This window comes from Mus musculus, chromosome 9 (assembly GCF_000001635.26).
Source record: "Mus musculus strain C57BL/6J chromosome 9, GRCm38.p6 C57BL/6J".
NCBI classification, from domain to species: Eukaryota; Metazoa; Chordata; class Mammalia; order Rodentia; family Muridae; genus Mus; species Mus musculus.
In genome coordinates, this window is record NC_000075.6 from 44811528 (window position 1) to 44839411 (window position 27884).

The 27884-nt window shown below is 46.4% G+C and overlaps 1 protein-coding gene across 6 annotated transcripts in view; it reads right to left on the reverse strand.

The window, feature by feature from the left end:
• Nucleotides 1–27884, reverse strand: part of Kmt2a (lysine (K)-specific methyltransferase 2A) — a 77998-nt gene that overhangs the window by 8173 nt on the left and 41941 nt on the right. For 2 of the 6 annotated variants that reach the window (NM_001357549.2, XM_011242444.3), the window contains exons 11-31: nt 25024–25170; nt 24617–24712; nt 24275–24395; nt 22371–22493; nt 21334–21518; nt 19697–19870; nt 18868–18978; nt 18523–18596; nt 17551–17744; nt 17257–17363; nt 15295–15432; nt 13863–14021; nt 12994–13111; nt 12798–12876; nt 11701–11861; nt 11160–11342; nt 6756–10992; nt 6179–6259; nt 5068–5132; nt 3048–3218; nt 1460–1534 (exon numbers count right to left, since the gene is read on the reverse strand). In NM_001357549.2, the coding sequence (NP_001344478.1) occupies nt 1460–1534; nt 3048–3218; nt 5068–5132; nt 6179–6259; nt 6756–10992; nt 11160–11342; nt 11701–11861; nt 12798–12876; nt 12994–13111; nt 13863–14021; nt 15295–15432; nt 17257–17363; nt 17551–17744; nt 18523–18596; nt 18868–18978; nt 19697–19870; nt 21334–21518; nt 22371–22493; nt 24275–24395; nt 24617–24712; nt 25024–25170 (6799 nt within the window). The remainder of the gene's footprint in view (nt 1–1459; nt 1535–3047; nt 3219–5067; nt 5133–6178; nt 6260–6755; nt 10993–11159; nt 11343–11700; nt 11862–12797; nt 12877–12993; nt 13112–13862; nt 14022–15294; nt 15433–17256; nt 17364–17550; nt 17745–18522; nt 18597–18867; nt 18979–19696; nt 19871–21333; nt 21519–22370; nt 22494–24274; nt 24396–24616; nt 24713–25023; nt 25171–27884) is intronic. The other 4 variants (XM_011242443.3, XM_030244217.1, XM_011242442.3 and 1 more) reach the window with 4 other exon arrangements.

Sequence of the window (27884 nt, forward strand, 5' to 3'; positions counted from 1 at the left end):
ATTTTGGTTCTTTAAAAAACAAAAAGTTATGTGAATGTTTTTGTTTTAACCCCAGGTGTGAGATATGGGGCTGCTTCAGTGTGTTCATAGCTCTACGAGGGGCATGATCTTTGCCAGCTGCGGATAGTTTACGTATGGAATTCTGGGGACTCTGGAGAGGAGATAAATCCTAGAGCCCCTAGAAGGGTGCGAGGTGCTCAGAAGAGGCGGGCAAATGCTGCTTCCCTGATGCTTCTGGTTGCTGATGTTGTAGACTGTCAAGTGTTCATGAGCAAAGAGAGAAGACACTGGAGATATCTGGACAGTGTAGACTGGACTTGCCCCAAGAAACTCATTGTCCCTAATCAGCAGGAAGAAGCTTGAACAGGTCTGCTCCCCCTTCCCCTCTAACCTTCTTTCTCTTCTAGCTGGTGTCCGAGGATCAGAAGGAGATTAGGGTGGAATAGGGTTAGAAGGAAGGCAGACATGCACATTTGTATAAATGTTTGGGGATGGATATTTAAAAGGCATTTTTCTTTTCTTTTTTTTTTTTTTTTTTTTGGTTTTTCGAGATAGGGTTTCTCTGTGTAGCCCTGGCTGTCCTGGAACTCACTTTGTAGATCAGGCTGGCCTCGAACTCAGAAATCTGCCTGCCTCTGCCTCCCAAGTGCTGGGATTAAAGGCGTGCGCCCGGCACCACGCCCGGCAAAGGCATTTTAAAGAAACAAGACACTGTAGTTGAGGTTCTGTAAGCACTGTCAGGATACTTCCTGCAGTTGCAAACACTCATGTTCTACACATCGTTATTAAGTATATGATATTTCAACTAAAATATGACTTCTTAGGGCCTCTGAATATGGCTGTGTGGAATACTTGCCTAATATGTCTGACATCTTAGGTTCAATCCCCAGTATTGCAAAAAAAAATTCAGGTATTATTATTATTATATTATTATTAGATACAGAATGAAGGTGTCTATTGTGAATCAGCTCTCTGTTTTAAGGTTGTGCTTCTGCTAGGATCATATACAATGTCAACAAACATGAAGTTTATGTCTGTGGCACACAGAAATAAATCCTACTACCGTGGTGCTAGGGAGCCTCACTCTCGGGAGCTGAGCATGAGCACGGAGCCCCATGCCCTAGTGTAGGAAGGACTGAAAGCACAGGCTGAAAGAAGACAGCCACAGATCAAGATTCACTTATGTGAACAATCCAGACTAGGCAGATCCACAGGCACCAGGGTCAGGCATGAGCTTAGGTCAGAAGATAGTAACACACATCTATGGACAGATATACTAAAAACCACTGAACTGAATGTAAATGGGTAAACTGGATGGTGTATGAGTTACATCCTTAAGCCCTGAATTATTTATTTAGATAGTTTGTTTATTTTTTTAAATTCAATTCTGCGGCTTACACTAACAAGCTGCCAGAATATTTGGAGGTTGTAGCAAGATAACAGCAGCATCAGCCGTTACCTGCAAATGAGAGCTGCTTCAGGCGGGCATTTGATCGTGCCTCCTGGACTTTATCTGTCAGTGACTTCCAGGCATCTGAAAGGAAACAGGAGAAAACTGTAAGTGGGAGAGAATTTGTGCCATCACGTCTTACTGGCATCAGCACAGTCCCTGGTGCAGAGAATCATTCTGCAGCTGACGTCAGTGCCTGGCTACCTTCAGTCAATCTGGTATGTGAGAAGCGTCCAGGCAAATTGTTCAGCAGGCTTCTTTTTACCATGGGCCAGAGCAGCAACGATACTCATACTTCCTGAATCCCTAGGATACCCATGTCCCTTGATGAATCACCATTCCTAACCTTAAAATTAATATGAAGCAGAAGCCCATGGATCCCTGTGAGTTTGAAGTCAGTCTGATCTCCAGTGAGTTCCAGGCCAGTGAAGGTACACAGTGAGACCCCGTCTCAACAACAACAACAGTTAATATATAGAAGGACAGGGATCATTATGATCCCTTTTTCTTTCATTTTTAATAGAGACAAGGTTTCATACTCTAGTCCGGGCTAGACTGGAATTCACTGTGTCGCCCAAACTGGTCTTGAATGTGTGGCAATCTTCTTGGCTCTGCTTCCGGAGCGGTGGGATTGCAGGGCGCTTCAGCATGCCCAGTTCACACCCAGCCTTACTAAATCTTCATACGTGTTTGTCTATGTATTTTTTTAGGATGCACACATCCTTTGTTTTGTTTTGTTTTGTTTTTTAGAGAGAGGGTTTTGAGACAGGAAAGCCCTGCTTCTCCTGGAACTTTCTATACACTAAGCTGGTCTCAAACTCAGAGAGACCTGCCTTGCCCCTGCAAGTGCTAGGATTAAAGGCATGTGACACCACCACCCAGCTTAGGCCACATCCAGGTCCAAGTTCTATCTCTACTCATATCTACGTCGTTACCATGTCCGTCTACCCTTCCTTCCTTCCTTTTCCCACGGAGCTTCCTTATTATGTCAAAGGTCTCATCGGCTGTCACTATAGACTCTCTTGCCAACTTGTGCCCAATTCACCTCCCAACTTTTCTTTCACTGTTCAAAGTCATTTTCTATCCAATACTACTGAAAACCAAAGTTTTTCTAACTTTGTTCCATTTCATTCTCTTTGTGAAAAGCTCCCTGCATTCCTCTCTGGCTAAACCAAATTCCAGATCCCCCTTTAAATGGCTGTTGTTTGGTCCTCTTCCCAGGTTTCGGATAGCCCCAACTCACCCACTGAACTCACAGCCTTTCCTGAGAGCTCAGGCCTACATGGCTGCAACTAGACCATAACATTTGCACAGAGAGCTTCCCTGCTGTACGAGGCAGACGAGGTGGAGCTGGCAGTCATCGAGCAGACAGCCAGGAGCACTGCAGAAAGCATGTGGGAGAATCCACAGAAGAGAGATGGCACCGCAGGAGGTACCGAGAAGAGCTGAGAGAGCAGCTCTCAGTGTGTACCACACAACCTGCAGCTCTTAGCACTTGTCAAGAATGATCGTGGTTCTTCAACAAGGCAAGCTTTTCCTGAGCACAGGAGGAACCGCAGCAGGGCCTGATGGAAGGCTGACCTAACAAGCCACTCACCTTCAATACTTTCCGCACAGATCTGAAAGCCATCATCACTTGAAATTTCAAAAACGAGTCCTTTCTTGGGCTTCCTCTCAGTAATGCTTTCTTTCCTCTTTTGTTCTTGCTGGAGCCAGAGCATCAGAGGAGAGCTGAAACCACTCTCTTCTTCTTCCATTGCTTTAGGTTCTACAATGGAAAAAAGGTTTTGCTAAAGCCAGTGTGCACCAAGTGCTATGTGCAGAATGATCTACACCAGCAGTTCTCAACCTGTGGGTCCCAAAGGACCCTTTCACAGGGCTCTCAAGACCACTGCAAAAACACAGATATGTGCATTACTATTCACAACAGTAGCAAAACTACCGCTATGACCACAGCCATGAAGGTCACAACACTAGGAAGGTTGGGAAAGACTTGCTCTACAAGCACCACCTCCATTTGTAAGAACATGCTGTATCCAGTGCTATCCCAATTCACCAGTAAGACCACTGAGGCTCAAGAACTTGCCCTGGGTACTAAAATGGTGTGTGTGTGTCTCTGTGTGTGTGCGCGCGCGTGCACTGGTGCATTTAATAGACTTCGTTTTTGTAGCAGAGCTTCTGGTATGACAATGTGGTCATTTTTCCATACATAACTACTCCTAATAGGAGCCAAACCAAAGCAAACACAAATCCCCTTCCCTATGTGTGAAGCTTGATTATGCCTCAGATACTCTTCTAGAACTTCACCCACAGTATCTCATGGAATCCTAACAACTACTAAGGTAGGTGTTATTATTGACTCTTTTTGCGATAATGGCTCAGCCCGTAGCCAGCATGGCTTGCTGTGAAGGCTATGCTGCCTGTCTCTGCTTCCCAAGTACTGCAGCTATACCAAGCCCAGCTGGACTCCCTTTTAAAGGTAAGAGAACCGAGCCAGGTATGGTGATGCCTGCCTGTAACCCTACTATTCTGAGGCCGAGGGAGGATGGTCACTGCTAGCCTGGGCTACCCTAAAGTTCTAGGTCAACGAGGACAAGACAGTGAGACCTCATTCAAAGCAATGAGTGAGTGAATAAATACGTGAACAAAACATGGGGAAACTGAAGCAGGCCAAGTAAAAGCCATGTTTACCCACACAGCAAAGTAAACATGAGGTTTGAACCTAACTGATTCTGGAGACTACTCAGCTACCATGCCTGCCTGCAATGAGGCCTTGGGCTTGAGGAACTGGCCAGGCAGCAGGGTACAGTAACAGCCCAAATCCCAAGCCTAAGCCTTTCTCTTCTGGGAAGTCATGTTTGAAGATCATTTATTTAGTCAATCTGTTTGCTTTCCTAAGACAAGAGCTCATTCTGAGGTCAAGGTTGGCTTGGACTTTACTATGTAGTATAGCCCAGGTTGGCTTCAAACTCGTGCCAACCTTCTTGCCTCTGTCTCCTGAGCCACGTGCTCAGGTTCTGTGGGTACTATACTAATTGTAAAGTGGCCAAACTACACCAGGCCACACATGCAGAGCTGTGGGTGCATGTGGGTCTAGAATCAAATCCCAAACACCTAAGAGAGTGCTACGGTTTCCAGAAGGGAATTTACCCCGAGGTGCCATCAGATATAAGAAACACCTCCAAAGACAACTAAATGTTATCACCAGCTACCTAAAATGTCACAGTCCTTAAATTTAGTTTAGCAAGAAGATCTGACCTTGACAATGACACACACACAACTGAAGACCGCTGGGACCCTATGACTGCACATCACAGCTCAGCTCTTGAGACTGAGTCTGCTTTTCTCCCATCTAGACTATCAGGAGTTAATGCAGGCGATTCTCTGTGGTTTAGGCTGTGGTGTAGCACAGTATGCCCTCGAGCCTACTATGTCATGTAGCACAGGCTGCCCTCAAGCCACTATGCAACTCAGTCTCACCTTGAACTCGCAATTCTGTCTTAGCTTTCCAAGTGCTGGGGTTACAAGTGTGCACCGCCATGCTCAGCGCACATGATTTTTACATAGTTCTTCTGGCTTTAGAGTTCTCTACTATAACCTATTAATCAACCACATACCTGCATTTTCTTGCTCATTGGCTGGATTCTGTGTTGCCTGGACCTCTGGAAGAGCAGCCACTGGTCTGAATGAAAATACAACCAGACGTGAGAGGCAAGGCCAGCTGTTTTTCAACTCGAAGATAAAAACAACTGTTCATAATCTGCCATATACCCCATCAGTTATTTAAAACAACTACCAAGAACATAAGCATAAAGCACTTTAAAGTTTGTTATTTATTATTGGGGTGTATGTATGCCCAGGTGTTGAACAGTTCCTTCCACTGTGAGATTCAGGAATCAGCGGATTTTTAAATGTTTAGTGTGTGTAGGTGTCCTGTGACTGTGTGGGTGCCCACAGCAGCTGGGGATGCACTAGATCCGAGCACGGATCGTTAGATCTGTTAGCTGGAGATGTAACTAGATTGATCCTGTTAGAACTGGAAGCATCCTAATTACTTTGCCATTTCTCCAGCCTTAAGACCATCCTTTATGAAATTTCTTCCCAAATGTTGGCAAAAAGTAGCTGATTGCGTCTGTGGACTCTATCGCTGAAATTCTCCTCCTGATCTTACAGTAGAAAAACTACAAAGCCACTTCTCAGTGCTATACAATTTAAGTTAGGTGGCTTAACTGAGAACACAGCTCAGCTGCACCAGCCAGTATACCCTCTATTTTCACTTTTTCCAGTTTAATAACTCCCGAAACAGTCCAAGTACATACTACTAATATGTATGAAGCCAACTACGTAATGTAGATCATACAACAGCACTAGAAGCAGCAAAGAGACACTTGGAACACAGCATGCATGCATGTCAGCCCAGGGAGTTATATAAACCAATTAAGTGCAAAAACAAAAACAGTGAGTATGCAAGCATCCATGTAATATAAAAGTACGTTCACGTTTACAAAGAGTACACATAGAAATATCTGCAGAATAAAATCAAACTATGGGGCTGGAGAGATGGCTCAGTGGCTAAGAGGTTAGCCTGCCTAAGCTTCCCCAGTTCTGGGATTCAAAACATCCATACCATGTGATGCCTGTCAAGAACATGCTTGACAACAAACCCAATGCAAGTAGGCTTCAGGAGGAAGCCTATCTACACGTGGTAACCAGTCATCTGCAGCTCACCCTGCCGGCTGCCCACACTCCTTCTGCGATGGCTGCTCCACTCCAGCTGCATCCTGCTGCTCCCTGTTCGCTCTAGGAGTCCTACAAGAAAGAACTGGATCTTTTCAAGCCACTATCAGCAAAGACACATTGGACAGATAAAGTTCAAAAGCCTGCAACAGTAACTATGGTCACAGAAGCTAGTAAGGGGCACAGGGAAAGGGAAGCGTCCTCTATGCTTTATATATGGTATACTTCCAATGAGCTGTTAAAACAGAGAGGGCTCCATGACACTCCACAGTAGGAGCCCTCGTCCCTCTGACAGGACTATCATCCCCTCACCCACTTCTACCCCCTGAACCACAGCAGAGCAGAAGCAGGTCCAAGGATGAGCACTGTGTCTGACATCAAAGCGAAGGGCAATCAGTGCTGCAGTTCCCGTCAAACTGTGCACTAAGCTAGTCTTAGCACCGCCGATCACGACCGAAAGCCTAAGTGACAAGAATTCTCGAGCACCACGAGAGCACCTTGCGAGCCACTGCGTGACACCCAGAGCACACAAGCCCACAGCTGCAGAATTAAGCTGCACATCACTTACCGTGTCACTGAGGGCTGGGGTGCGGGGTCGGTGTCTCGGTGTGGAATGTGTGCTTCAGAACTGGTCCGCAAATGGGAAACTTTGTGCTTCTTGCCGCTCCCCTTGTCTAGGGGCAGCTGAATCCGTTTGGCTTTTGGTTTTGGTTTAGTGGGACCTGGCACTGAGGAACTTCCTGACTGCTGTCCAGAGGATGGGGAGCTCCCTGGAGAGGCGGAGCTGGCTGGCTTAGCTGAGGGTAAAGTCTTGTTTTGCTCCAGCCTCACACCGTTAGGAGCTTCTGCTGTCTGGGTGAAGTTGGACGGCTGGGTCCCCGGAGCAGAATCGGGATCCCGGTCCCGCTGTGAAGTCAGGGTACCGGTTTTGCCAGCTAGGAGCTGGTTTCCTCGCTGTAGCTTATAGTGTTCTTCGGCCTCCCCAGGAGGGGATGCAGCTGTCATGCCTGCAGTCTGAGAAGAGGGGAGCACACAGATACTAGATGCTGCTGTCATTGCAGCAGCAGAGGGAGTCTGTGATGTCCCCAGCTGGGGGAACATTCCTGAACTTGGTGGTAAAGCCACAGGCTGGTCCTGAATGCCCAGGCTCTGGTGGCTGGCTTTGATTAGAAGATGGCTTATTGAGCCAATATCTGGGGTCCCAAGCAACCTCTGGTTGGCTAAGGTGACATGACCTGGAACTGATGTGCTACTTGTAGGGGCTGCTGTAGTTTGCATGGATACCACATTCAGGACGGACGAACCGGATGCCAAGGCAGACACAGGCCCAGATGTCAGGTGGCTAGTATCCTGGCTTATCGTTGATGAGCCCGCTGCTGTGGCAGCGGTTCCGCCCACACTCTGTGGTGGTAACAGGGGTGCCTGTTCAAAATACATGATGCCAGATTTAGATCTTTTTATGATGTTGGGGACAGTTCGGTGAGATGAAGGGTTAAGTGACCCCAAGTCTAACAGACTGGGGTGGTTTGAAAGCTGGGAGGGTGTGAAGTTAATCAGCGTCATGTTAGAAACCACATCAGAAGGGGCAATATTTGAAGGGGCACTAGAGGGAGCAAGTTTTTTATTCTTTCGAGTGTGCAGACGAGATATGGGTCTTTTCTTGAGTCCAGAGGATGGAGTGGCCACTGTAGTAGTGAGGTCTGTCCTCTGGTTGGCTTCTGAACCCAGAAGTTGGGGATCGGGAGGAGGCTGGACCCCAATGAGCAGGCCTGAAGGAGGACTGCTGATGTTGGGAGGGAAACTACTTTGAGCAGCTGCGGGGAAGGAATGTAGGTGCTGGTGGTGAGGCACAGAGAGCAATCCTTTGCTAGCAGGAGGGAACAGAGACGGAGAGGGTGGCAAGCTTGGGTTTAGTCCTGTGGTCAGGGTGAGCCCACTTCCCATGGGCCCCAATACCGAGGTATTTGTCTCCATCACACTGGGTGTAGAACTAACAGGAGAGGTCAACTGGATTTTTTGGGTCACTCCATTTGGAAGAGTCTGGAGAACATAAAGTGGCTGCATGTTCTGATTAACAACAATGAGTTTCTCAGTGGCTGGTTTCAGGTGGGGTGGAGTGGTCTGGACAGCTGCGTTAGAGATCTGAGATGGGCCAGGGCTGTCAGTGGAACTGGGCACATACTTCTGGTTCTGGACGGGAACAGTGGGGGAAACAGGTACCTGAAGGCCAGGAGTGCCACTGTTTCTAGTTAAATCCTGACTGTTGCCATGGCCTTGTTCCACGGAGCCACAGGGAGGGCTGGAGATATGGTCTGCATCCATGTGTCCTTGGATGAAATGATCGGGTGTCATGTGGCCTTCAGGAGCAGGGTCTACTCCTGGACTCAGCAGGGCTGGGTCACCCTCGGAAGAGGCTACTGATTTTTCTGTGATGGTCACTCGCTTCTCCCCTGAATCTGAGATTACGGCCAGTCTGCTGGGATTCTGGCTGGGGACAGTGGGGCTGCGGGTGGTCAGGACAGAGAGGTCAGATGGCAGCTCAAGAGGCAGCTCAAACTGCTCCTCTGCTGAGATGGAAGAGGAGACACTACTGTCCACAGGCTCTGTCGCTGGCAGTTGCTGAGAAAACACTTCAAAAAGACCTATATCCTTTTCCCTATTACTGTCAAGACCCAGTCCTTCACCAAGAGTCAAGAGCTCAGAGGAGGACGACTCCGGGCTCTCACCCAGGGCCTGCATAGATGGAGTATTCTTTAGTACAAAGTCCATGATATCTGAAGGCAGGATGTTCCCACAGTCATCACTGTTGTTATTGTCAGAGTCTGACTTCAGCAGCTCAGCGTTGTAAGTATCCAGTAAGTTTTTGTCTGAGGGGGTGCTTGTGTGGACTCTGCGGCTCGATTCCAGGGAGCTGAGCTGAGCTTCCAAGGAATCCTGGCCCTGTGCTTTCACTCTGCTTACAGAGTGGCAGTTATCCAGCTTTGGCTCGTTTTTGTGGCCAACAGCACTCTTAATGACATGCTCTTTCTCGCCAGCATCTTCAGGTCGATCAATCTTTAAGTTTTCTGTTCCATTTTCTTTGCCATTTCTCTTTGGAATCTGGCTGCTTTTCCTGCTTGTGGCAGTGACACTGGTGTCACTCTCTGTCCCATCATCCACACCATCCAGCTGTGAAATTTTTGGAAGATCACATTGTTCTTCCTCCCGAAATAAATTATGGGAGGCCAGCCGCTCCTCTCCACCCGAGGAAATCACAGTCCGCGTGAAGTTGTAATAGTATAAGTCATCTTCGTCGGAAGTGCTCAGGTCGTCGGCCCCATCTACCTGGCCTTCTGCTGATCTCTTTCCTCGCTTTTTCCCAGTGGAATTGCTGTAGAACGGAATGTCTTCTTCACCGTAAGACCTGACTCCATACAGTGGGGTGAGCCCAAAGAACATGTTAGACCGTGCGCGGGCACTGCGCCGGGGGTACCGCCTTTTAAAAGAGCCATCCTCCTGAGGCTTGGGGCCATCTGGAATCATCAGGTTTCTGTCCTGTTCTGGAAGATTCTGGTAGTTGTTACTTTGAGGATCTTGGGATAAGGTATTGTTGGGGCTCGGCTGAACTCCTGGGCCAGCTCCTGGGCTTCTGGAGGCTGAGACTGGCTCTGCTGGGCACACTGACTCTATGTGTGCGGGGGAGCCAGGGCCACTCTCTTTCTGGGTGTTTTTGGATTGATTCTCACCTTCCATCTTCAGAGGTGTCACTTTGACCGAGCACTTCCGGGGTGCCTGTAACTCCTTGGAAGATCCTTCCACTTGTGTGGATTGACCTTTAGGGACTCCTGAAAGAGGAAGGACTTTATCTCCAATCTTCTCAGATGAAACATTATTACATGGTCGTTGCCCAAGAAACCCAGGAGTCAACACCTCATCAGCAAACTCTGGCTTTAGGTTTCCTTCCTCACCGGTTGTCACCTGGCCAGGTTCCAAGTAGGATTTACTGGAATGCTTTTCTTTGCAAGTCTCTTTAGAAGACTTTTTCCCTTTCTGTCTCCTGTCTCTAGAACTAGACCCTATGTGTTCATGTAGAATGGATGGCCTGTGGCCCATACCAGGGAGCTTCAAGGTTTTGATTTCACCATCTTCATTTGGAGAGGGCTTTACTGACTGGGAAGGATCCATGTGCTGGTCTCTGTCACTTCTTTGGCCCCTCAAGTGGAGCTGTGGGTAGGACACTGTATCCTTAGAAGAAAAGGGCACTGTAGAGGGTTCAGCAAAACTGCCAATTTTGCTAATGTTTAGTTCTCCAGGAGTTGCGTTATGAACCTGTGGTGTCAGTTTAGGGATTCCAGGGTAAGCTGTGCTATGTGCAGATCCATCTGTGCTCTTGGAACTTGAAGTTCTGTTTTTCTCTCCCTTTACTAAGGAGCCTTTGGGTACCAAGTCTGAAGCACTACACCGCTTCACTTCCGAGGGTGACGACCCATCCAGATGACTGGTTTTGGAGCCTCCAACTGTCCTCTGTGAGCTTGAAGAGGGGGGAGCGCTGTGCCCGAGATTAGCACTTGAACTCAACAGCCCTCCTCGATCCGATGCTTTGGCACTGGCCTCAGGATCTGTGGCAGTCCCAAGGCTGGGGACTGAGGAAACACTACTCCTGGAGTAAGCGCTCCCCGTTCTCACTGGAGACATTATGCGGAGCTTGGACCGCAGGGGTGACAAGGAAGAAGTACTGTGACGCCTAGAGCCAATGCTCCGAAGACCAGAAGACAGTAACGGGTCACCGACTGTGACGATTTCGTGAGTGGTTGGGGTAGGACTTCCTGAACAAGGGAGAAAAAAAGAAAGTCGATCAAGGACAGAAAAAGTGTGCCAAGTCACTAGGTTCAACCACGTGGATATACCTGCTTATAGGCAACTTTTTGGTTAGTAAAAGTCACAGAGTTAAGGTTGCCCAAGAGAATGGTCAGTGAGTCAACAAGTCCTTTACCTGCAGAAGGCAATGGGCGGCAGCCAGGGGACCTCTGTGTAGGCGAGTAGCTGGGTGTTCGAATCCTAGGGACCTTCGAGATGACATGATAATAACAGGAGCCTGAGGTCTGTGAATGAGGCCGATCTGGCGACGGAGGACTGAGAATTGCAGCTGTGCTTTGACTGTCCTTACACGATGCATCTATGATAAATAAAAATGTGTAACTGGAAGAGCTCAGTTTAAATACCCACAAATGAACCAATATAAAGCCCACTAGCTATCAGGGCTGGCGGCTGCAGTGGGTCAAGGTGCTCAAATCTGAGTTCAGTCCCCACAACCCATGGTGAAAAAAAAGAGAACCAAGTCCCACAAGTTGTCTACTGTCACATTCTATGCTTCTCTCTCGCTCTCTCTCACGGACACAGACACAAAGAGTGCTATTAGATAAACATCTAGCTGGAAACAAATGAGGTGTCCCAAATTAAATGACTTTGCCATTTTTCAATCCCAGTGCATAGTCATACACTTAAGTTCAAGTCCTACTTGGATTAGGACTAACCTATAAATGATGATGGGCTATGGGCAATGGTCCTATTGTCATCGTGCTCAACCGTGCTGTTGATATCCGGCTCTACAACAGGAGGGCGGCACTCCATGATCTTGCATGTGTACACACAGCGCTTCCGGGCATCTGTGGTGCTCCAGTACACCCGAGAACACCTGGCAAATGGGAACAAAACCACAATGGATGATATGTATACAAACTATCATTTCCCAAATTTCTCCCCATCATGGGTTCTCTGGTTTCCTCAACTCATAGAACACAGCTCTATTTCTTAGGTTCTTGGTAGAGATTGTTAAAATGTGGTGGTTTTAAACTTCGTGACATCCCCAATGTTTCGTATGCTCTCAGAAAGCTGTATGACTTAAGACGATGCCAGAAATAGTAAAATATTAAAATTAATAGTAAGATAAACCACTGAAAAAGAAAAGCAGTAACTATGTCACTGCCTTCCGTGACGGATTAATGCCTTACAGTGCGAGACTCTAAAAACAGCTCAAATACAAGGCACTCCATTGTCAGTAAAGTCCTACAAAACAAGGGAAATACAACTGCTTCATGTTTGTACAAAGAACTACCAGATAAACACAAGCATTAAGAGAGCTGGAATTCAGAACTGGAGAATGCACTGTAAAATGAGATTCTGAAGAGGGAGACGTAGGGCTCTCCCTGGGGTTCCAGCTGGCCTGAAACTTACAGAGATCCGTCTGCCTCTGCTCCCCTCCCAAGTGCCTGTGTTAAAGGTGTACACAGCCATGAGAGGCTCTAGAGGGGGACTGGATCTTACATTGTCAGCTTGTCAAGTACTTCGACAATTTAATTCACATACCAGGTTATAAACTGTTTGCTTTGAGACAGGGTCTCTCACTATGTAGCCATACTACACCTACAATCTTTCAGCTGGGCAGGGTAATGCAAGCTTATAATCCCAGCACTCACGACGCTGAGGCACAGGGACTGTGAGCGTTAGAACAGCCTGCGTGAGCCTAACTATGTAGTGGGTTTACAATAGTTAAAGGCAGCTACCAAGTCCACCTCCACATTTAATGACCTACACTGTTAGGGCTGCCATGCCCTGTCTTTACTGGACTTACTGGTATCCAATAGGAAAGAGTTTATCTTCACAGTCAGAGAGGTCATTCAGGATTCCCAAACAGTCGATTGTCATTGAGCCTAACCAAGGAAAGAACTGGTTAGAAGAAATGGTGAGGAGAATCATTTTCTAACCAAGGACCAGGAAAAGCACAAATGATAATAGACCCTCCCCATTAAGGAAGGCCTGGGTCCTACCTATCATCATGTGGATATTTTCTGGTTCCAAGCCATTAAGGAACTTCCTGCGCAAGCTGATTCCTTCAAAATCTACAAACACTCTTCTAAAAACTTCAAATCCATTCTCAGGAACCACCTTAAATGAACCCAAGGCTGCGGTTAGTGGACTGTTCCTTTACACAGATACCAACCTCTGCAGACAAAGCAGAGGGCCCATCTTAAAATCACCCTCCTGTTTCATTACCACCCTTCGTTTCTTAAAACAGGAGATGATGTCTTCATACATCTGAAAGAGGCAAAACGGCATTTACCATCCTGCTATTTTTAGTATTTCCCTCCTAAATTCTTAGAGATTTCAAAAGAGGAGGAATCTTCAGACCTTCTTGCAAAGCAGAAAGGCTACTAACCGCAAGATTCCAACCACAAGAAACCCCGCAAGTAGAAAACTGCTTGGATGTAGGGTAAAAGTACTTGTAGATATTAGCAACAATAATAATAAAATAAAATTTAAAATCAGTGTTTTTTTAGGGGGAAAGAGAAAAAACAGGCAGAACAAAGAATTCTTAAAAAATGAAAATACTTAAATGGACTACAGTGATGAACACGCAGTATTAAACATTTGTCTGAACCCACAGGATGTAGAACGTCAAAAGTGAACCCTGATATAAAAGCTGACTCTGGGGAAATGCGTATGTGTCCATATTCACGTAGACCATCTATACCGCAAATACACCACTCTAGTGGGAGAGGCTATGTTAGTGTGGAGGCAAGGCCAGTAAATCACTGTGCCTTTTGCTAATTTTACTGTGAACTTAAGTCTGCTCTCAGATAATAGAGCCTGTTATTAATAGCTTCAACAGAAGCAACCAAACAGCTTAGCTTCTCACCTCGCCTTTGATCAAATCCCGATGCCGCTGACAATACACTTTTTTATCATCCAGGAAGACACAGTTCTTGGCCCGGGAACACATGAAATGGTAGTTGCTGGTGCAAGATGTGAGGCAGCAACCCACGGTGGCTCCTGGCTTCTGGCAGAATTCACATCTCTGTGAGGGCAGAAGGAACAGCCCTGTTTAGACTAGCAGGCACTTTGAGACACCTGTCATCTCTCTCTAGACTTGCCCCGTCTCCCTTCTGAGCATCCCGTGCTCACTCTATTGCTAGCCTGCTGAGCTACAGGGAAAGAATACAAACACAACTCGGAAACTAGACAATTTAAACATTACAACTGGATTTAGACTTTGGACTGACTTTTTCCCCACAATGCATAGCTGACTTATTAGACATGAAACTATGAAGAACAATGTCAAAAAACATATCCTTGCTAGAAAGCTGTTAGATCCCAAGGCAACTCATTTTACTAACATTTTACTAGTAAGAAACTAGTTGTCTTAGGGTTACTACTGCTGTGACTAAAGCACCTTGGGGAGGAAAGGGTAATTTCACCCACATTTCCATCTAAACAGTTCATCATCAAAAGCAAGGGCAGGAACTCTAATAGGACAAACCCCGATGCCCATGCCATATAGCCTTGGATGTCCTGAAATTCACTCTGTAGACCAGGCTGGCCTCCGCCTGCCTCTACCTCTTGAGTGCTGAGATTAAAGGTGTGTGCCACCACCTAGCCCAGTCCTCACCTTGCTTTCTTACAAAACCCAGGACCACCAGCCCCAGGATGGCACCACCTACAATGGGCTGGGCCCTCCCCCATCCATCAGTAACTGAGCAAATGCCCTACAGCTGCATCTATCTTATGGAGGCATTTCTCCTCTCAGATGACATAAAGTTAACCAGTTCACAGGTTCTGTAGTATTAGGCGTCACGGCTCACTATGTCATCCCCTAAATCAAGGACTCCATTCAGCAGGCCCTGGCTGTTGCTCTTACTCTCTTAGGCAGTCTGTGCTCTCCTATCTGGTCTTCCCACAACCCACACCTTCTTTGCTTGTGCTACTCTGTCCGTTGGCTACGTTCCTCCTACTGACTCCTCAGAGTCAGTCAAACTCAAGCTCTGAGATGTTTCTCCTACGATACCACTGTGACTGCTCTCGGCTGCTCCCATTACTCTCCATCTTCCCTGACACGTGTGCTCACAGGGTTTATTCTCTGACCTTCAGAGTGCTGATATAACTTGGCCTCGGGGCTAATGTTAAACCGATGCTTTGTTTCCTTCTTCGAAGATCAGACCTACAGCACATACCAATCCTTACCAGCGAGTGCGCTGACAGTGCTGTCAAAGGCCAGTGAGGCTGCGTCAGGCACAGAAAGAGACTAAAAGCACGAGGGGGTTCCCTTCATAAATGTGCACAGTGATTCTTACCAGCTGCTTGCCCCTAATCACAGCCATATGCACATTCTTCAGTGATCCGTCATCATCTTCAAACACTTCTGCTGACCACAAAGCACAGTTCACATGTGTCCACTCATTTTGGCCAATGTACAGCAAACGGCCAGCATCCTAAAGAACATAAAATCAGAGGACTTCATATTAGCTGGACCTCAGACATGATACTGCAAGGAAATAAAAACTTAAATTCTTTAGAGATTAAATCATAATCCACTTTCCACTGTTTCTTCTTTATTCTTTCTCAGTTTCCCCCCATAAACTGGAAATATTTTATAATTCTACTGAAAACAAAAGAACAGTATATGGTAGGTTTACATAAATGCACGCACTACTTTAAAACTGTATTTGAAATTCAATTCTCCCAGACTGTACTAAAAACTTTTCCCCACAATGAGGGTGGGCTGACACAGGGCTTCATGTGGGCAGAAACTCTAATACCTGTCACATCCCTAAAAGATGCATTTTAAGTTCTCAGTGTAAAGCCATTAAATAAAAACTTTACATATATTTTTTTCATTTAACCCTTATAACCACTCTAAGTTAAAAACTATCTCCTTGTGGGAATGGAGACATGGACCAGGGGCTAAGAGCATTTTCTAGCTGGGTAGTAATGGTGCACACCTTTCATCCCAGCACTAAAAAGACAGAGGCAGGCAGAACTCTGAGTTTGAGGCCAGCCTGGTCTTCAGAGTGAGCTCCAGGATATCCAAGGATACACAGAGAAACCCTGTCTCAAATCCCCAGCTTTCCCCCAAGAAAAATCAACTTATGAACCACATATAGTGGCTCACACCTGTAGGGAGGCAGAGGCAGGTGGATCTCTGTGGATTCAAGGCCAGCCTGGACTACAGATCAAATTCCAGGACAGCCAGGGCTACACAGAGGAACCCTGTCTCAAAACCAAAACAAAAAATTGCGTTTCAAGAAAAGGGATCAGCTGGGCACGCCTTTAATCCCAGCACTCGGGAGGCAGAGGCAGGCAGATTTCTGAGTTCGAGGCCAGCCTGGTCTACAAAGTGAGTTCCAGGACAGCCAGGGCTATACAGAAAAACCCTGTCTCGAAAAAAAGAAAAAGAAAAACAACAACAACAACAAAAAACAGAAAGAAAGAGAGAGAGAGAGAGAGAGAGAGAGAGAGAGAGAGAGAGAGAGAGAGAGTGTCATTTTCATTTTAAGGACAGAACTGAGGGCTGCTGAGGTCAAGCTCTTGCTGACGTTATCAGACAAGAATGTACAGCCTGACATCAGGCAGTCTGTCAGAACCAGGGCTATTAACTATTCTACTACTTACATTAAACACAGGCTACAATATATACAACTTATGTTTGATGAAGACTTCATGTATTTTTGAAGATTAGTTATCAGTAACTTCATTTACAGCAAATCACCTTTTGGATCAACTAACCATTTATTCAAACCTCTCTAAGCAGGGGCTGGAGACCTGGCTCAGTAGTTAGGAGCACTTGATGCTGGTAAGGAGCCTGGGCTGGGTTCCAGGGCCCACATGGTGGCTCATGAGCATCCGTGACTCCAGGTCCAGAGGATCCCACGCCCTCTTCCAACCTCCACATTATATACATTATATACATTATATACATTATATACATTATACACATTATACACATACACACACGCAGGGAAAACAGTCACCCACATTTAAAAACCTACAATTAAAAAGAAAATCTCTAAAGCCAAACACAGTGCCAGTTGTCTATATTCCCAGCTACTAAGGGGGCTGAGGCAGGAGGATCAAAAGTTCTTAGCCAGCCTGGGCAACATGGTAAGACCCTGTCTTGAAATGAAAACAAAACCAAAAATGACTCTAGGTGCCACAAACTCAGAAGTAAACTCATCAAAATCATCAAGTCCTGGCACCCCAAGAACACGGTCACGTGACCTCCTTATTAACCAGGACTGCACGTCCCAAGTACTTACATTAGCACTGTCATCGCCGTACATCAGACACAGTGCACACTGTCGGTTGTCATCGATGCCTGGGGGTGGATTCAGCTCTGGACTGTCTTCTCGACTCCGATCAGTACCTTGGGATCCCAAAGATATGTAGTTAAAATTGGCAGTACTATGGTTTTCTAGGGGAGAATTCAGCTTGAGTAGTGTATAAAACAGACACTTACAAAAGGTGTTATGTTATCTGAAATTTTCTGATCAAGTATATTAAATTTAGATCCACTAAGCCAGCCATTTGCATCTAGATATGTTCTGACTTACTCAAGATCGGGGGTGTAGGCGGGTGGAGCGGCGTGGGCGAGTCTGGCTCTCCGGGTCCTTTGGGTTTGGGAGCTGGAATGATTTTCTTCATTAGAGGAGGCTGCTCAGTGTGGCTGCTCTCCTCTCGCTCCTGCCACTGAGCATAATTATGGTCAAGTGAAGGCGGAAGCACTGCGTTTGGTAACATCCCACTGCTGGAAACAATCGAGTCAGTAAGTACTTACTGAGTGCCTATGAGCCCAAGCCATGCAACAGTCGCTCCTGCCAGCAGCAGGTCTCGAACCCGCCCATGTCCACACCACTCACAGAATGGAAGAACTAGTCAGAGAATCTGAAAACTGCCTAACTCTACCTAACATCTTAAAAACTTCAATCCTGTCTGGGACAGGCTCTCACAATGTAGCCCAGGCTGGCCCTGAATTCCTCATCCTGCTTTAGTCTTCCACCTGCAGGGAGTACAGGCGAGTACTAGCACGAGTGAGCTAAGCAACAGTCTTAACATGTGACTCTTATAGCTGGGGATGGATCTCAGTGGCAGAATCCATGGGGTCTGGGTTCACTCCCCAGTACTTCCTCCAGTCAGGGAAAGACTACACGCATAACTTTTAATTAAACATCCAGAAACAATGACTAACTCTACAAATAAAAAATCAAAATAGGTTACTGGAATAAAAATTCAAGGGTACGAATCGAGAATCAAAAGCAGGAGGAGGCAGAGGCTGCAGTAAGTAACCCAGAACCTGATTACGCGATGGCCACGATGACATTGTTCTAGCACATGCTGCCCATATGCCACATGTCAAACTAGGATTTCAACAAGATAACAAACACAAAAAAGTCCCAGGCTATGCCAAACACAAATGTTATTTGTCATTTTCAAACCAGCACTAAACAGGCATTTCAGCTGGTTGATTTTAATATTAAAATCTACAAATTCGAGGTGGCCGCTTCTCACTGACCAATCTCACTTACTTGTTTGATACTTTATTTGGCTCCCAAAATCTAGACTTTTTGACACTGAACCACGGAAAAACTCGCTCCATTTGCTACAAGAAAACAAAGAGAGAATGCAAATGAGAAGGTTCACGTAGAAACCAAATAAACAACTACACACCAGGGTCTATTCTCAGGCCAAGGCAAAGACCCACTTATGCTGGTAACCTTACCAACTTCCCAGCCTCCTCCCAAAGAACTAGAGAAAAGAAATAAAGCCAAGAAGCTCTCAACACAGTGTAAAGCAAGTCAGAGAAAAGAAGGAATTCACAGGACAGTTACACACAGTGATCATTAAAAGCAGGAACTATTTATCTCATTCACCCGAATGAAGAAAGACTTGACCATGCTGTTGGCTTTTTTTATCTCTGGCTGCCCTCCATCTGAGTTAATGGCTGCCTGAATGATCTTCACAATATCATCGCTGAACTCCAACTGTATACAAAAATAAAACATCAATAATTCATAGCATAGTACTACGTTCTCAAAGCCACCTCTGCTCCCCACATCATGACCCAGCACAGGAGCCCAACAGGAAACCCACAACCTATTCTAACACAGCCTAATTACTCTCTGAGGCCTTGAGGGTTCAGTTCACAATTAACTCGAGCCAATCAAGAGTTGCCAGGCTAATAAGGCAAGAGTGCAAAGAGACTGGCTCTGTCATGGCAAGTGCCCAACACTAGCTCAAAGGTTTTATATCTGTACTCAAATGAAGAACTAACTCAATAGTAAGTAAGGATGACACAGCAAATGAGTCCTCCCTATGCATCCTTAAAATCAAAGACTTCATGGTAACTATCTACAAATGAATAAAGGGAGACACAATATTCAGATCTAAGCTTAAAGGGGAGGCATATTAACTTCACGTTAGCATTTTCCGTAAGTAGTTTGGAGCTTCCTCGTAACATAAAAATAATTTAAGTAACTCAGACGGAAGCCAACTAAAATAATTATTTTAGATACCACCATATCAACACCTTTCTGAAACATACAACTGAAATAACTCCCCTTCTGGGGATCCTGAAGCTACATGACACCTCTAAATACAGTATGAATCATTCTGAAATTTACTTATACCCAGCTGTACTTCTAAAGAGCCAAGGAAGCTGAAACAAAACACTCGACAATTAGTCACGTGCTCCAGACATACCACAGATACGTAGCTGCCCTGGTCCATTCTCTTCTTGACCCCTTCGAGGTCTAACGGCTGCTGTTCATCCTGCTTGCTGACCTCAGTAAGAACAGGAGGGTCTGGCCCCTCTGGGGAGCTTCGGGAAGGTATGCTTTCCTCAGTCTCAGGGTTTAAGTCTGGAGGCTTGGCAGCCTGTTGCCAGGAAAGAGGGATTCTGTCATCACACACCAAGAAAGAGGCACCTGTGCACATTCTATTGAGACTAGTAAGATGGCTCTAGGCACAACACAGAACATGAAAATGCCAGAGAGTTCTTAAACAGGAGTTAAAGATGGACCTATTTTCTTTTCTTTTTTTTTTTTTTTGGTTTTTCGAGACAGGGTTTCTCTGTATAGTCTTGGCTCTCCTGGATCTCACTTTGTAGACCAGGCTGGCCTCGAACTCAGAAATCCGCCTGTCTCTGCCTCCCAAGTGCTGGGATTAAACGTGCGCCACCACGCCCGGCTGGATCTATTTTCTAACAGCTTGTCTAGGTAAACTCTCTTATGAGTTGTGCTCAGTCATCTGTAAAGGTGGAATAAAAACAGGCCAAAACTCTGTCAAATCCTGTCAACAGACAGCCGAAAATTTTCCTACACCCAAATTAGGAATTTAGTGGCTAGAGAGATGGCTCAGTGGGTAACAGTATGCCATCAACACACACACACACACACACACACACACACACACACACACACACACACACACACGTGATAAGAAAGTCGGAGCTTGCCAGGTGGTGGTGGCGCACACCTTTAATCCTAGCACTTGGGAAGCAGAGGCAGGTGGATTTCTGAGTTCGAGGCCAGCCTGGTCTACAAAGTGAGTTCCAGGACAGCCAGGTCTATACAGAGAAACCCTGTCTTGTAAAACAAAACCAAAAACAAAAAGTCGGAGCTTTATACTGAAAGATAAAGCAGCACAGAGCTCTGTGCTAGGATGACACACTTGCTCTTCCAGCGGGACTGCTTATGTCGCCAATGACCACTTTATAAATTTCTACAAGACAACAGAAGTTTTCATGCTGCTTGTCTTCGCTGCCCTCGGGCTCAAGCCTCCTCAGCCCTTGCTGGAGAGGCATAGTAAGGTTTTTTTCTAAAAGGCCACCAAGATCAGGGTGCTCTCTTGAAGAAGCCCTTCACTGAATCCCCCTCCATATTGGCACATGAAGCTCAAACTTCCCTTTAGTCTTTCCTTTTGAGATGGGAAATCACTATGTAAACCTCAAACTCACAGCCAGAGTCCTGTCTCTGCTGCCCAAGAGCTGGAATGACAAGCGTATTCCCGCACACCCAGACCAAACACCTTTTGGCTTGGTGCCCAGGAATGTTGGCTAGGGTATAGATCCTCTGGAACTGAAGTTACAGACTGCTGTGAGCTGAGAATCAAACCTGGGTCCTCTGTAAAAGCAGGAAATGTTCTTAACCACTGAGCAATCCACTCCAACCCCAAGGTCCTACTCTTAGCTCTAAAGAATGTCCTAACGCTCTGACGAAGAGAAGAAACTCTAGGAAGTAAATGAAGAGTGAAGCAAAGGTGAACAAGCAACAGAAGCACCTCGCTTCATGCCGAGGTGAAGCCACCGAGCACCCTGCACAGACAGACCCTCTGCCCACCTGACGGTAGCGCAGCAAGTGACTGGTAGTCCGAGAATTCAACAGGGCCGTGAGAACCTGCTTGAGGGACGCCTGCAGCTCCTTCTCCAGGGCCAGTCTCCACTCTGCGGGGTGCCGCTCAGTGCAGTTCACACACGTGTAGGCCACACTTTCTGGCAAGTTGGACAGAATCTCATACATCTCATCTAGGAAAACGAAACCCAGAATGATGAGGGCCTTTGACGGGCGGGAGAGGGAGAAGAGTGGGCATCCCGCTGACCCACAGAGCTACCTGCTAGCATGAGCTAAGCTGGTGTATGACAGCAGTGGTTCTCAACTTCCTCATGCTGCCATCCTTTAATACGGTTCCTAGTCATGTGGTGACAGCCTCAACCACAAAATTATTTTCGTCCCTACTTCATACCTGAATTTTGTTACTGTTTCGACCCCCAAAGGGGTTGTGACCCACAGGCTGAGAACCACGTCTTACAGGATACCCAGATTCTGACCCCGAAAGGGAACATTATTAACAAACTCATGAGTACTTCGTAAGCAACAGGTTTGGAGACCCATCAGGGTTTGGTGCCCAGAAAGGGAACTGTTTAAGAGAAATGAGCACACACGATACATTGCTGCGGTAACAGTTCTTCTTCACTATCAACTTCATAGGATTGGGGCTCACGCAGAGATACCCCTGGCTGTGTCTGTGAGGAGGTTTCCAGAGAGGCTTAAATGAGGAGGGGACCCACCCTCACTGTGGGTGGCATATGGCTCTATGGGTAGGGTCCTGAACTGAATGAAAAAGGAAAAGAAGAAAGCCAGCTGACACCACGGGCCAAGATCACAACGCTCCTACCATGATGGCCTGTACTCTGAACTGTGAGCCAAATAGAGCCCGACACCAGGTCGCAGCAGTAAGAAAAGAAACGGTGCAGCTGCTCACTCTGGAGACCAAAAACTAAACCACAAAGAACCCAATGACACCCCACAGTGTTACGTCCCTCAGTGGCTGGACTTGTAGCACTAGAAAGAAACTAAAAACAACAAAAGACTCCAACCTTCTGTACCTGAGAGACTCTCGCACTTGGAGTGGACCCAGCGGTCACACTTCCCGCACTGCATCATCTTGCTCTCGTAGTCATCGTCATCGTAGCACTTGTCACAGAGAGGGCAGAAGTTCCCTGAAAGCCAAGGTTGCAGTCTGCTGTGGCCCACATCGAAGTCCTCATAGCCTCTGGCTTATGTGTGCCAACCTAAGCAAAGCTCACTGTCTCCTGGAGTCTGTAGCGAGCACGAGGAGAGAGCCAGAGGGCGCTCACCCACTGGGTCCTGAGAGAACTGGGAGCTGCAGAGCTCACAGGAAAGCTTCGCACACTAAGGCTCTTGAGACACATCTGTGAGGGCCACAATGGAGGCTGGGGGCAGCAGACTACAACTGTAACTCAAATCTGTGAGGCAGAGGCAGGAGGATTAAGAATTTAACCGCAGCCTCAGCACTACAGGTGTGTGGTGGGAATCAGAAGGAATATCATATCTTTTAAACACAATGTTTGGGCTTTTAAAGAGGTAACAATACAGAGGTAAGAAACAGTAAATTGAAATTTTTTTCCGTGTCAGGTCCCAAAGAAACACAGGGCAAGGTCCACTCAGTACCTGTGGCTCCTCTGCGTCGTCCTCACCCACCCGCCCATACCTCAAACCTCTCTACCACAGGGGCTGCTTTCACTGCCCTCCCCAGCTTCTCACTCCTGTGTTCCTGCCACTGAGTTCTCAGTCCTCCACCCTTGGCCTCTGCCCTCTCCCCTCTCTCGGTCCCTGCCCCCCACCCCATGGCCCAGTCTGGACTCTTCCTTTGGCTGTTCTCCCTCATATGTATCTACAATAAACCTTCTCCCCAGCCTCACCTCCGAGCAGACGTCCTCACTGTCATCCACTCCTGTTCTTACAGCTTTCATATTAGAACTCAGACCAGTGCTTTCTAAGGCCAGCCTCTGCAGGTCTGACCGGCCCGCGCATCCCCAGAGTGTTCACTATTTCATCGACATCCTTAAGCAGTGCTCACTGCATGTGGAGTGTGCGGCACACGCCTGCAGTCTCTGCACTGAGGAGGAAGAGGCAGTGTGGGCTGCACAGCGGGACAGCGACCCGAGTGACGACAGAACAGTGGGAAGGAGGAAGGAGGAAGGATGAGTGGGAGAAGAGACTGACAGGAGCATGTCACCTGCACTCTAAGTCATTAAAGTTGTGGGCTGGATGCGCAGTTACGTGTCTTAGCAGTGATTTTCTGCAGTGCTGAGGACTGAGGCCTGGGCCTTGCAATCGACAGGCAAGAACTCAACTGAGCTACATCCCCGACTTTTCCCCCTTCGTTTTCTATTCTGAGACAGGATTACTAAGTTCCCAGGGCTGGCCTTCTACTCTTGCCTCTGCACCCTGCCTGCTGGGATTACGGACCTGTGTTAAGGTCAGATTCCTGGTGTAATTACTGAGATAAAATGTTTACATACCACCTGACCTCATTTCTGAAATCAAGTGTGTATTTACCACATTTTGGGTCTACTGTTTTATTGGAGTAGTTTCTAAGTAGCAGTAACAATATCCCCATAATTCTCCCTATATTAATTAGAAAAATGGTTCAAGTTGCCGTCTATGTAAATAAAAAAGCAAGAAGCACTAGGAGGTGGCTGCACTTTCCACCTCTGTACTTGGGAGGCTGACGCATGCGAATCTCAGTGACTTAAAGGTCAATTTGGTCTACAGAGCGAGTTCAAGGACAACCAGGGCCACATAGAGACCCCATCTTAAAACAAAACAAAACAAAAACGAACAAAACAAACAAGAAATAAAAAGGCAGGAGTATTACATGTGCCTAGCCCGTCTGAGACACAGTGAGGAGGGTCCCACGTCCTTCCACAAAGTCCCCACAAATACTAAGCAGGACCAGTCACTCAGCACTAGGTACCTTTAGCAAAGAGTTTGGCACAGTCATGGCACAGTGAGAAATCGTGAGACCACTGTGCGTCCCACCCTTTGCCTGGAGTGGTGGAGCCACAGCTCTTGCAGCGGACACACTTGGTGCAGATCTGGAAATGAATGAAAGGCACTCAGTAGGGATCTCTTGGGCTAGCGTCGTCTGTTATTTCAAAGCCTGGGGATGCAGCTGTTCCTGATCTGACTTCGTTACTGAGATCACTCTGAAGCAGCCGTCATGCTGGCAGACTAAAGGAGGGGCATCCTGCTACAAGCCACCAGCCTCACCCAGCCACCACGATGCTTGTGGAAGGAGCACGGTGTGTGTACCCACCCACACTTTCTTTTTCTTCGTGGGTTTGGTGGGGTAGTTTGGTCCCAGGCACTCGGGGTGATAGCTGTTTCGGCACTTGTTACACTCCAGCAACTGCTGTGGGGAGACAACAGCCAGAGCACAGGTTACACCGCCCTCCCCGCCAAGACACGCCAGGAAACACAGAGGTTCACACCCCAAAGCCACTCAGTGATAAGGGAATTTATCACACAGATTTTACTTAATTTTGGATTTTCTTTCCTAAAGTTATTTTCTATTTTCCAAAAATTGAAAGAAAAAAAAATCAAGAAATTATCTTCAGTCAGAAAAACTGTCAGTAGACAGTATATATTGACACAAATTCCCAGTACAGGGGGCTGGGAGGGGGAGGGAACAAGGAAGCCCCTTGCTGCCAGGACTCGGTCTACCTTTGTAGCCTGATGCTGTCTTCCACACACATGGCAAAACTTGCAGCGGCGACAACACCAGTTTTCCAGCTGGTCCTCCAGGGGGCGCTCATTCTCCTCTAAGCAAAACTTGTGGAAGGGTTCACAACACACTTGGCAATACACAAACTGTAGCAGGAAGAGAACAAAGCATGTAGCCAGGGTGCACAGAGAAATAATAACCATCGTCCATACATCCTGTGGGTCCTAGGCATCCACTGTGTTAACCCGATGCAGCAAAACGTGAGTCTTGCATCTTACAGGACACACATGAAGAAAACTGTACAATGGCCTCCCTCATTCAATGTACACATATTCTGTCTCATAGCTGACACTATCAGAAGTATAGCCTGGCTAGGGTGGTGCACACCTTTGATCCCAGCAGTAGAGAGAGGCAGGTGGCACTCTGTGAATCTGAGGCCAGCCTGGTCTACAAAGTGAGTTCCTGTCTCAAAAAAACTATTGTCTAAGATTACTTTTGAGATATGTATAACAATACATGAAGTAAAATAAATTTTATTTTTTATGCCTCTCTCAAATATCTCTTTAGGTATAGGTATAGGCAAATATCCTAAAACTTGAAAAGAAAGAACAAAAAGGAGATACCTAAAACATTTATGGTCTCAAGTATTTAAATAAGAGATACTTGACCTACACTTAATTCGACATAAGGAATTATGCAGATATTTAAGAGCAACACAGAGTTCAGGCAACCAAAACAGGAATAGCAGAATCATAAAATGACCAAAAAAAAATCTAAGATTTAACAGGGCATGGTGTAACACACGTCTGATTCCAGCACTTGGGAGGCTAAGGAGTGAGGTGAGAGTTTGAGGTGAGAGACTAGCCTGGGCTACACAGAAGGCTCTCTGCCTCAAAAGGGGAAACGGAATGTGCTAAATGCAGAAAGAGACCCCAAGAGAGGTGTAGACAAAACTGCACACAGAGGAGGTGGGTGCGAGAATGAGCTACATTTCCCAGCTGTAATTTAAAAGTACATCTTATATTGGCAGAGGATTTTTAAAAATACAACCACCAGTACTGTTCTTCCCAAGGACCTCCAAGTTTAATGGCTAACACCCTAGGGTGGCTCCAATTCCTGAGAATCCTAGGCCTGTGGACCCGAGGGTGCTGCGCTCATGTACGCACACTCCCAGATAGGGACACCTACACGTGATTAAACATAATAAAAGTAATGTTTTAAAAATGTAACAACCCTCAATTTTCTTCTGACCAAACAAAGAAACACCCTGTTTTTATTACAAAGACAAGTGGTCAGACTTAAAGAGGCCTACAGGTAAGTACAAGTGTGTATCAGTGTTGGCTTGATGACGATACAGAGGTTACACAAGTGTGTCCTATCATAGAGGCAGAATGGCTTCCGTTTGCAACTTGCTCAGTCTTGAGAAAACAGAATATATAACATATGTATATACATTTCATTTCTTATTTTACACTTGATCTTAGTTGAAAGACTGAGAATCATGTTGTATTTTGGAAAAATACATACATAGAGGCAGAAACAGAAAAAGGACCTCTATTCACATTTGGAGAATCTAGGCAAAGAGTACTAGGTTTTTTATGTTTTCCTATAAGCTTGGCCTAAAATATGTTACCATAAAAAAGACTTGATGGAAAATTCCTCAAACAGTGGTCATAATTAGTAGCAGTATAGTGCAGACTGTGCTGGGCACTCTGATTCTTTTTAAGGACTTATTTCTAATTTTATTTATGTGTATTATCCTCAATGTGTGTGGGACAGCAGCAAAGGCCAGGCTTGGAACTGGATCCCGTGAGCTGGAGTTACAGTGAACCACCGGATGTGGGGTGGGACCTGAACCTGGGTCCTCGGAAGTACAGCCAGTCTCTTCACCACTGAGCTGCTCTCGGCCCCAATTCTCTCTTTCCTTTAGTCAGGGTCTTCCTACGTGGCTCTGGCTAGGCTGGAGTTCACAAGGACCCTCTGCCTCTCTGTCCCCCGAATGCGGAGATGAAAGCTGTGTCATGTGTTGGCTCTTTCACTCCATTTCCTTTTTATTTTATGGTTTTGCAAGCAGGGTTTGTCTGTGCAGCCCTGGCTGTCCTGAATGCCACTTTGTAGACGAGGCTGGCCCCAAACTCACAGAGATCTGCCTGCCTCTGCCTCCCCAGTGCTGGTACTAAAGACGTGCATTGTAACAACCAGCTCCCAATACTTTCTTAAATAAGGAATTCTGAGATCGCTATGCACGGCCCTCCCCCTCCAAATCTGCTTACTCACAGAAGCTGAAGACTGAGGTATAAAAGGAAGCATTTCCTGGTGGGTGGGGCATGCTGGGGTGCAAAGCACTTGATTATGAAGTGACTTGGAGTAGTCACCAGGCATTTGCAGGCTGAATAGTCTCAGCCTCTGCTAGGTTTGAAGCAACCTTAGCACTTAAAGCACTTAGGTTCATACAGGCTCTAAGAAACGATCTTCTTAAGGAGTGAATACAGGAAGCAACTCACTGGTTGTCTGTGCTAGGGATTGAAGCCAAGACCTTGCACACGAGAGGCAAATGCTTTACCACTGAGCTGTGCAGGGACTCACTGTGTACCTTAGGCTGACCTCAAATCGCAATCTTTTTGCCTCAGACTCCTAAGGATATAAGACAGCACGCAGAGACTACATACTTTAAAATATTCATCCAATCAAATATAATCATGCTTTATGGATATTTTGCAATCTGATATTTCTAACCAGTGATGTTATGGGTCTGTCTATTAACATCAAACTATACTATCACATTTGCCATTATATGCAAGCCCTCCATCTTTAGCCAGGGCTCTATACTAATTTAAACTCTTGAGTTTTAAATACTGGA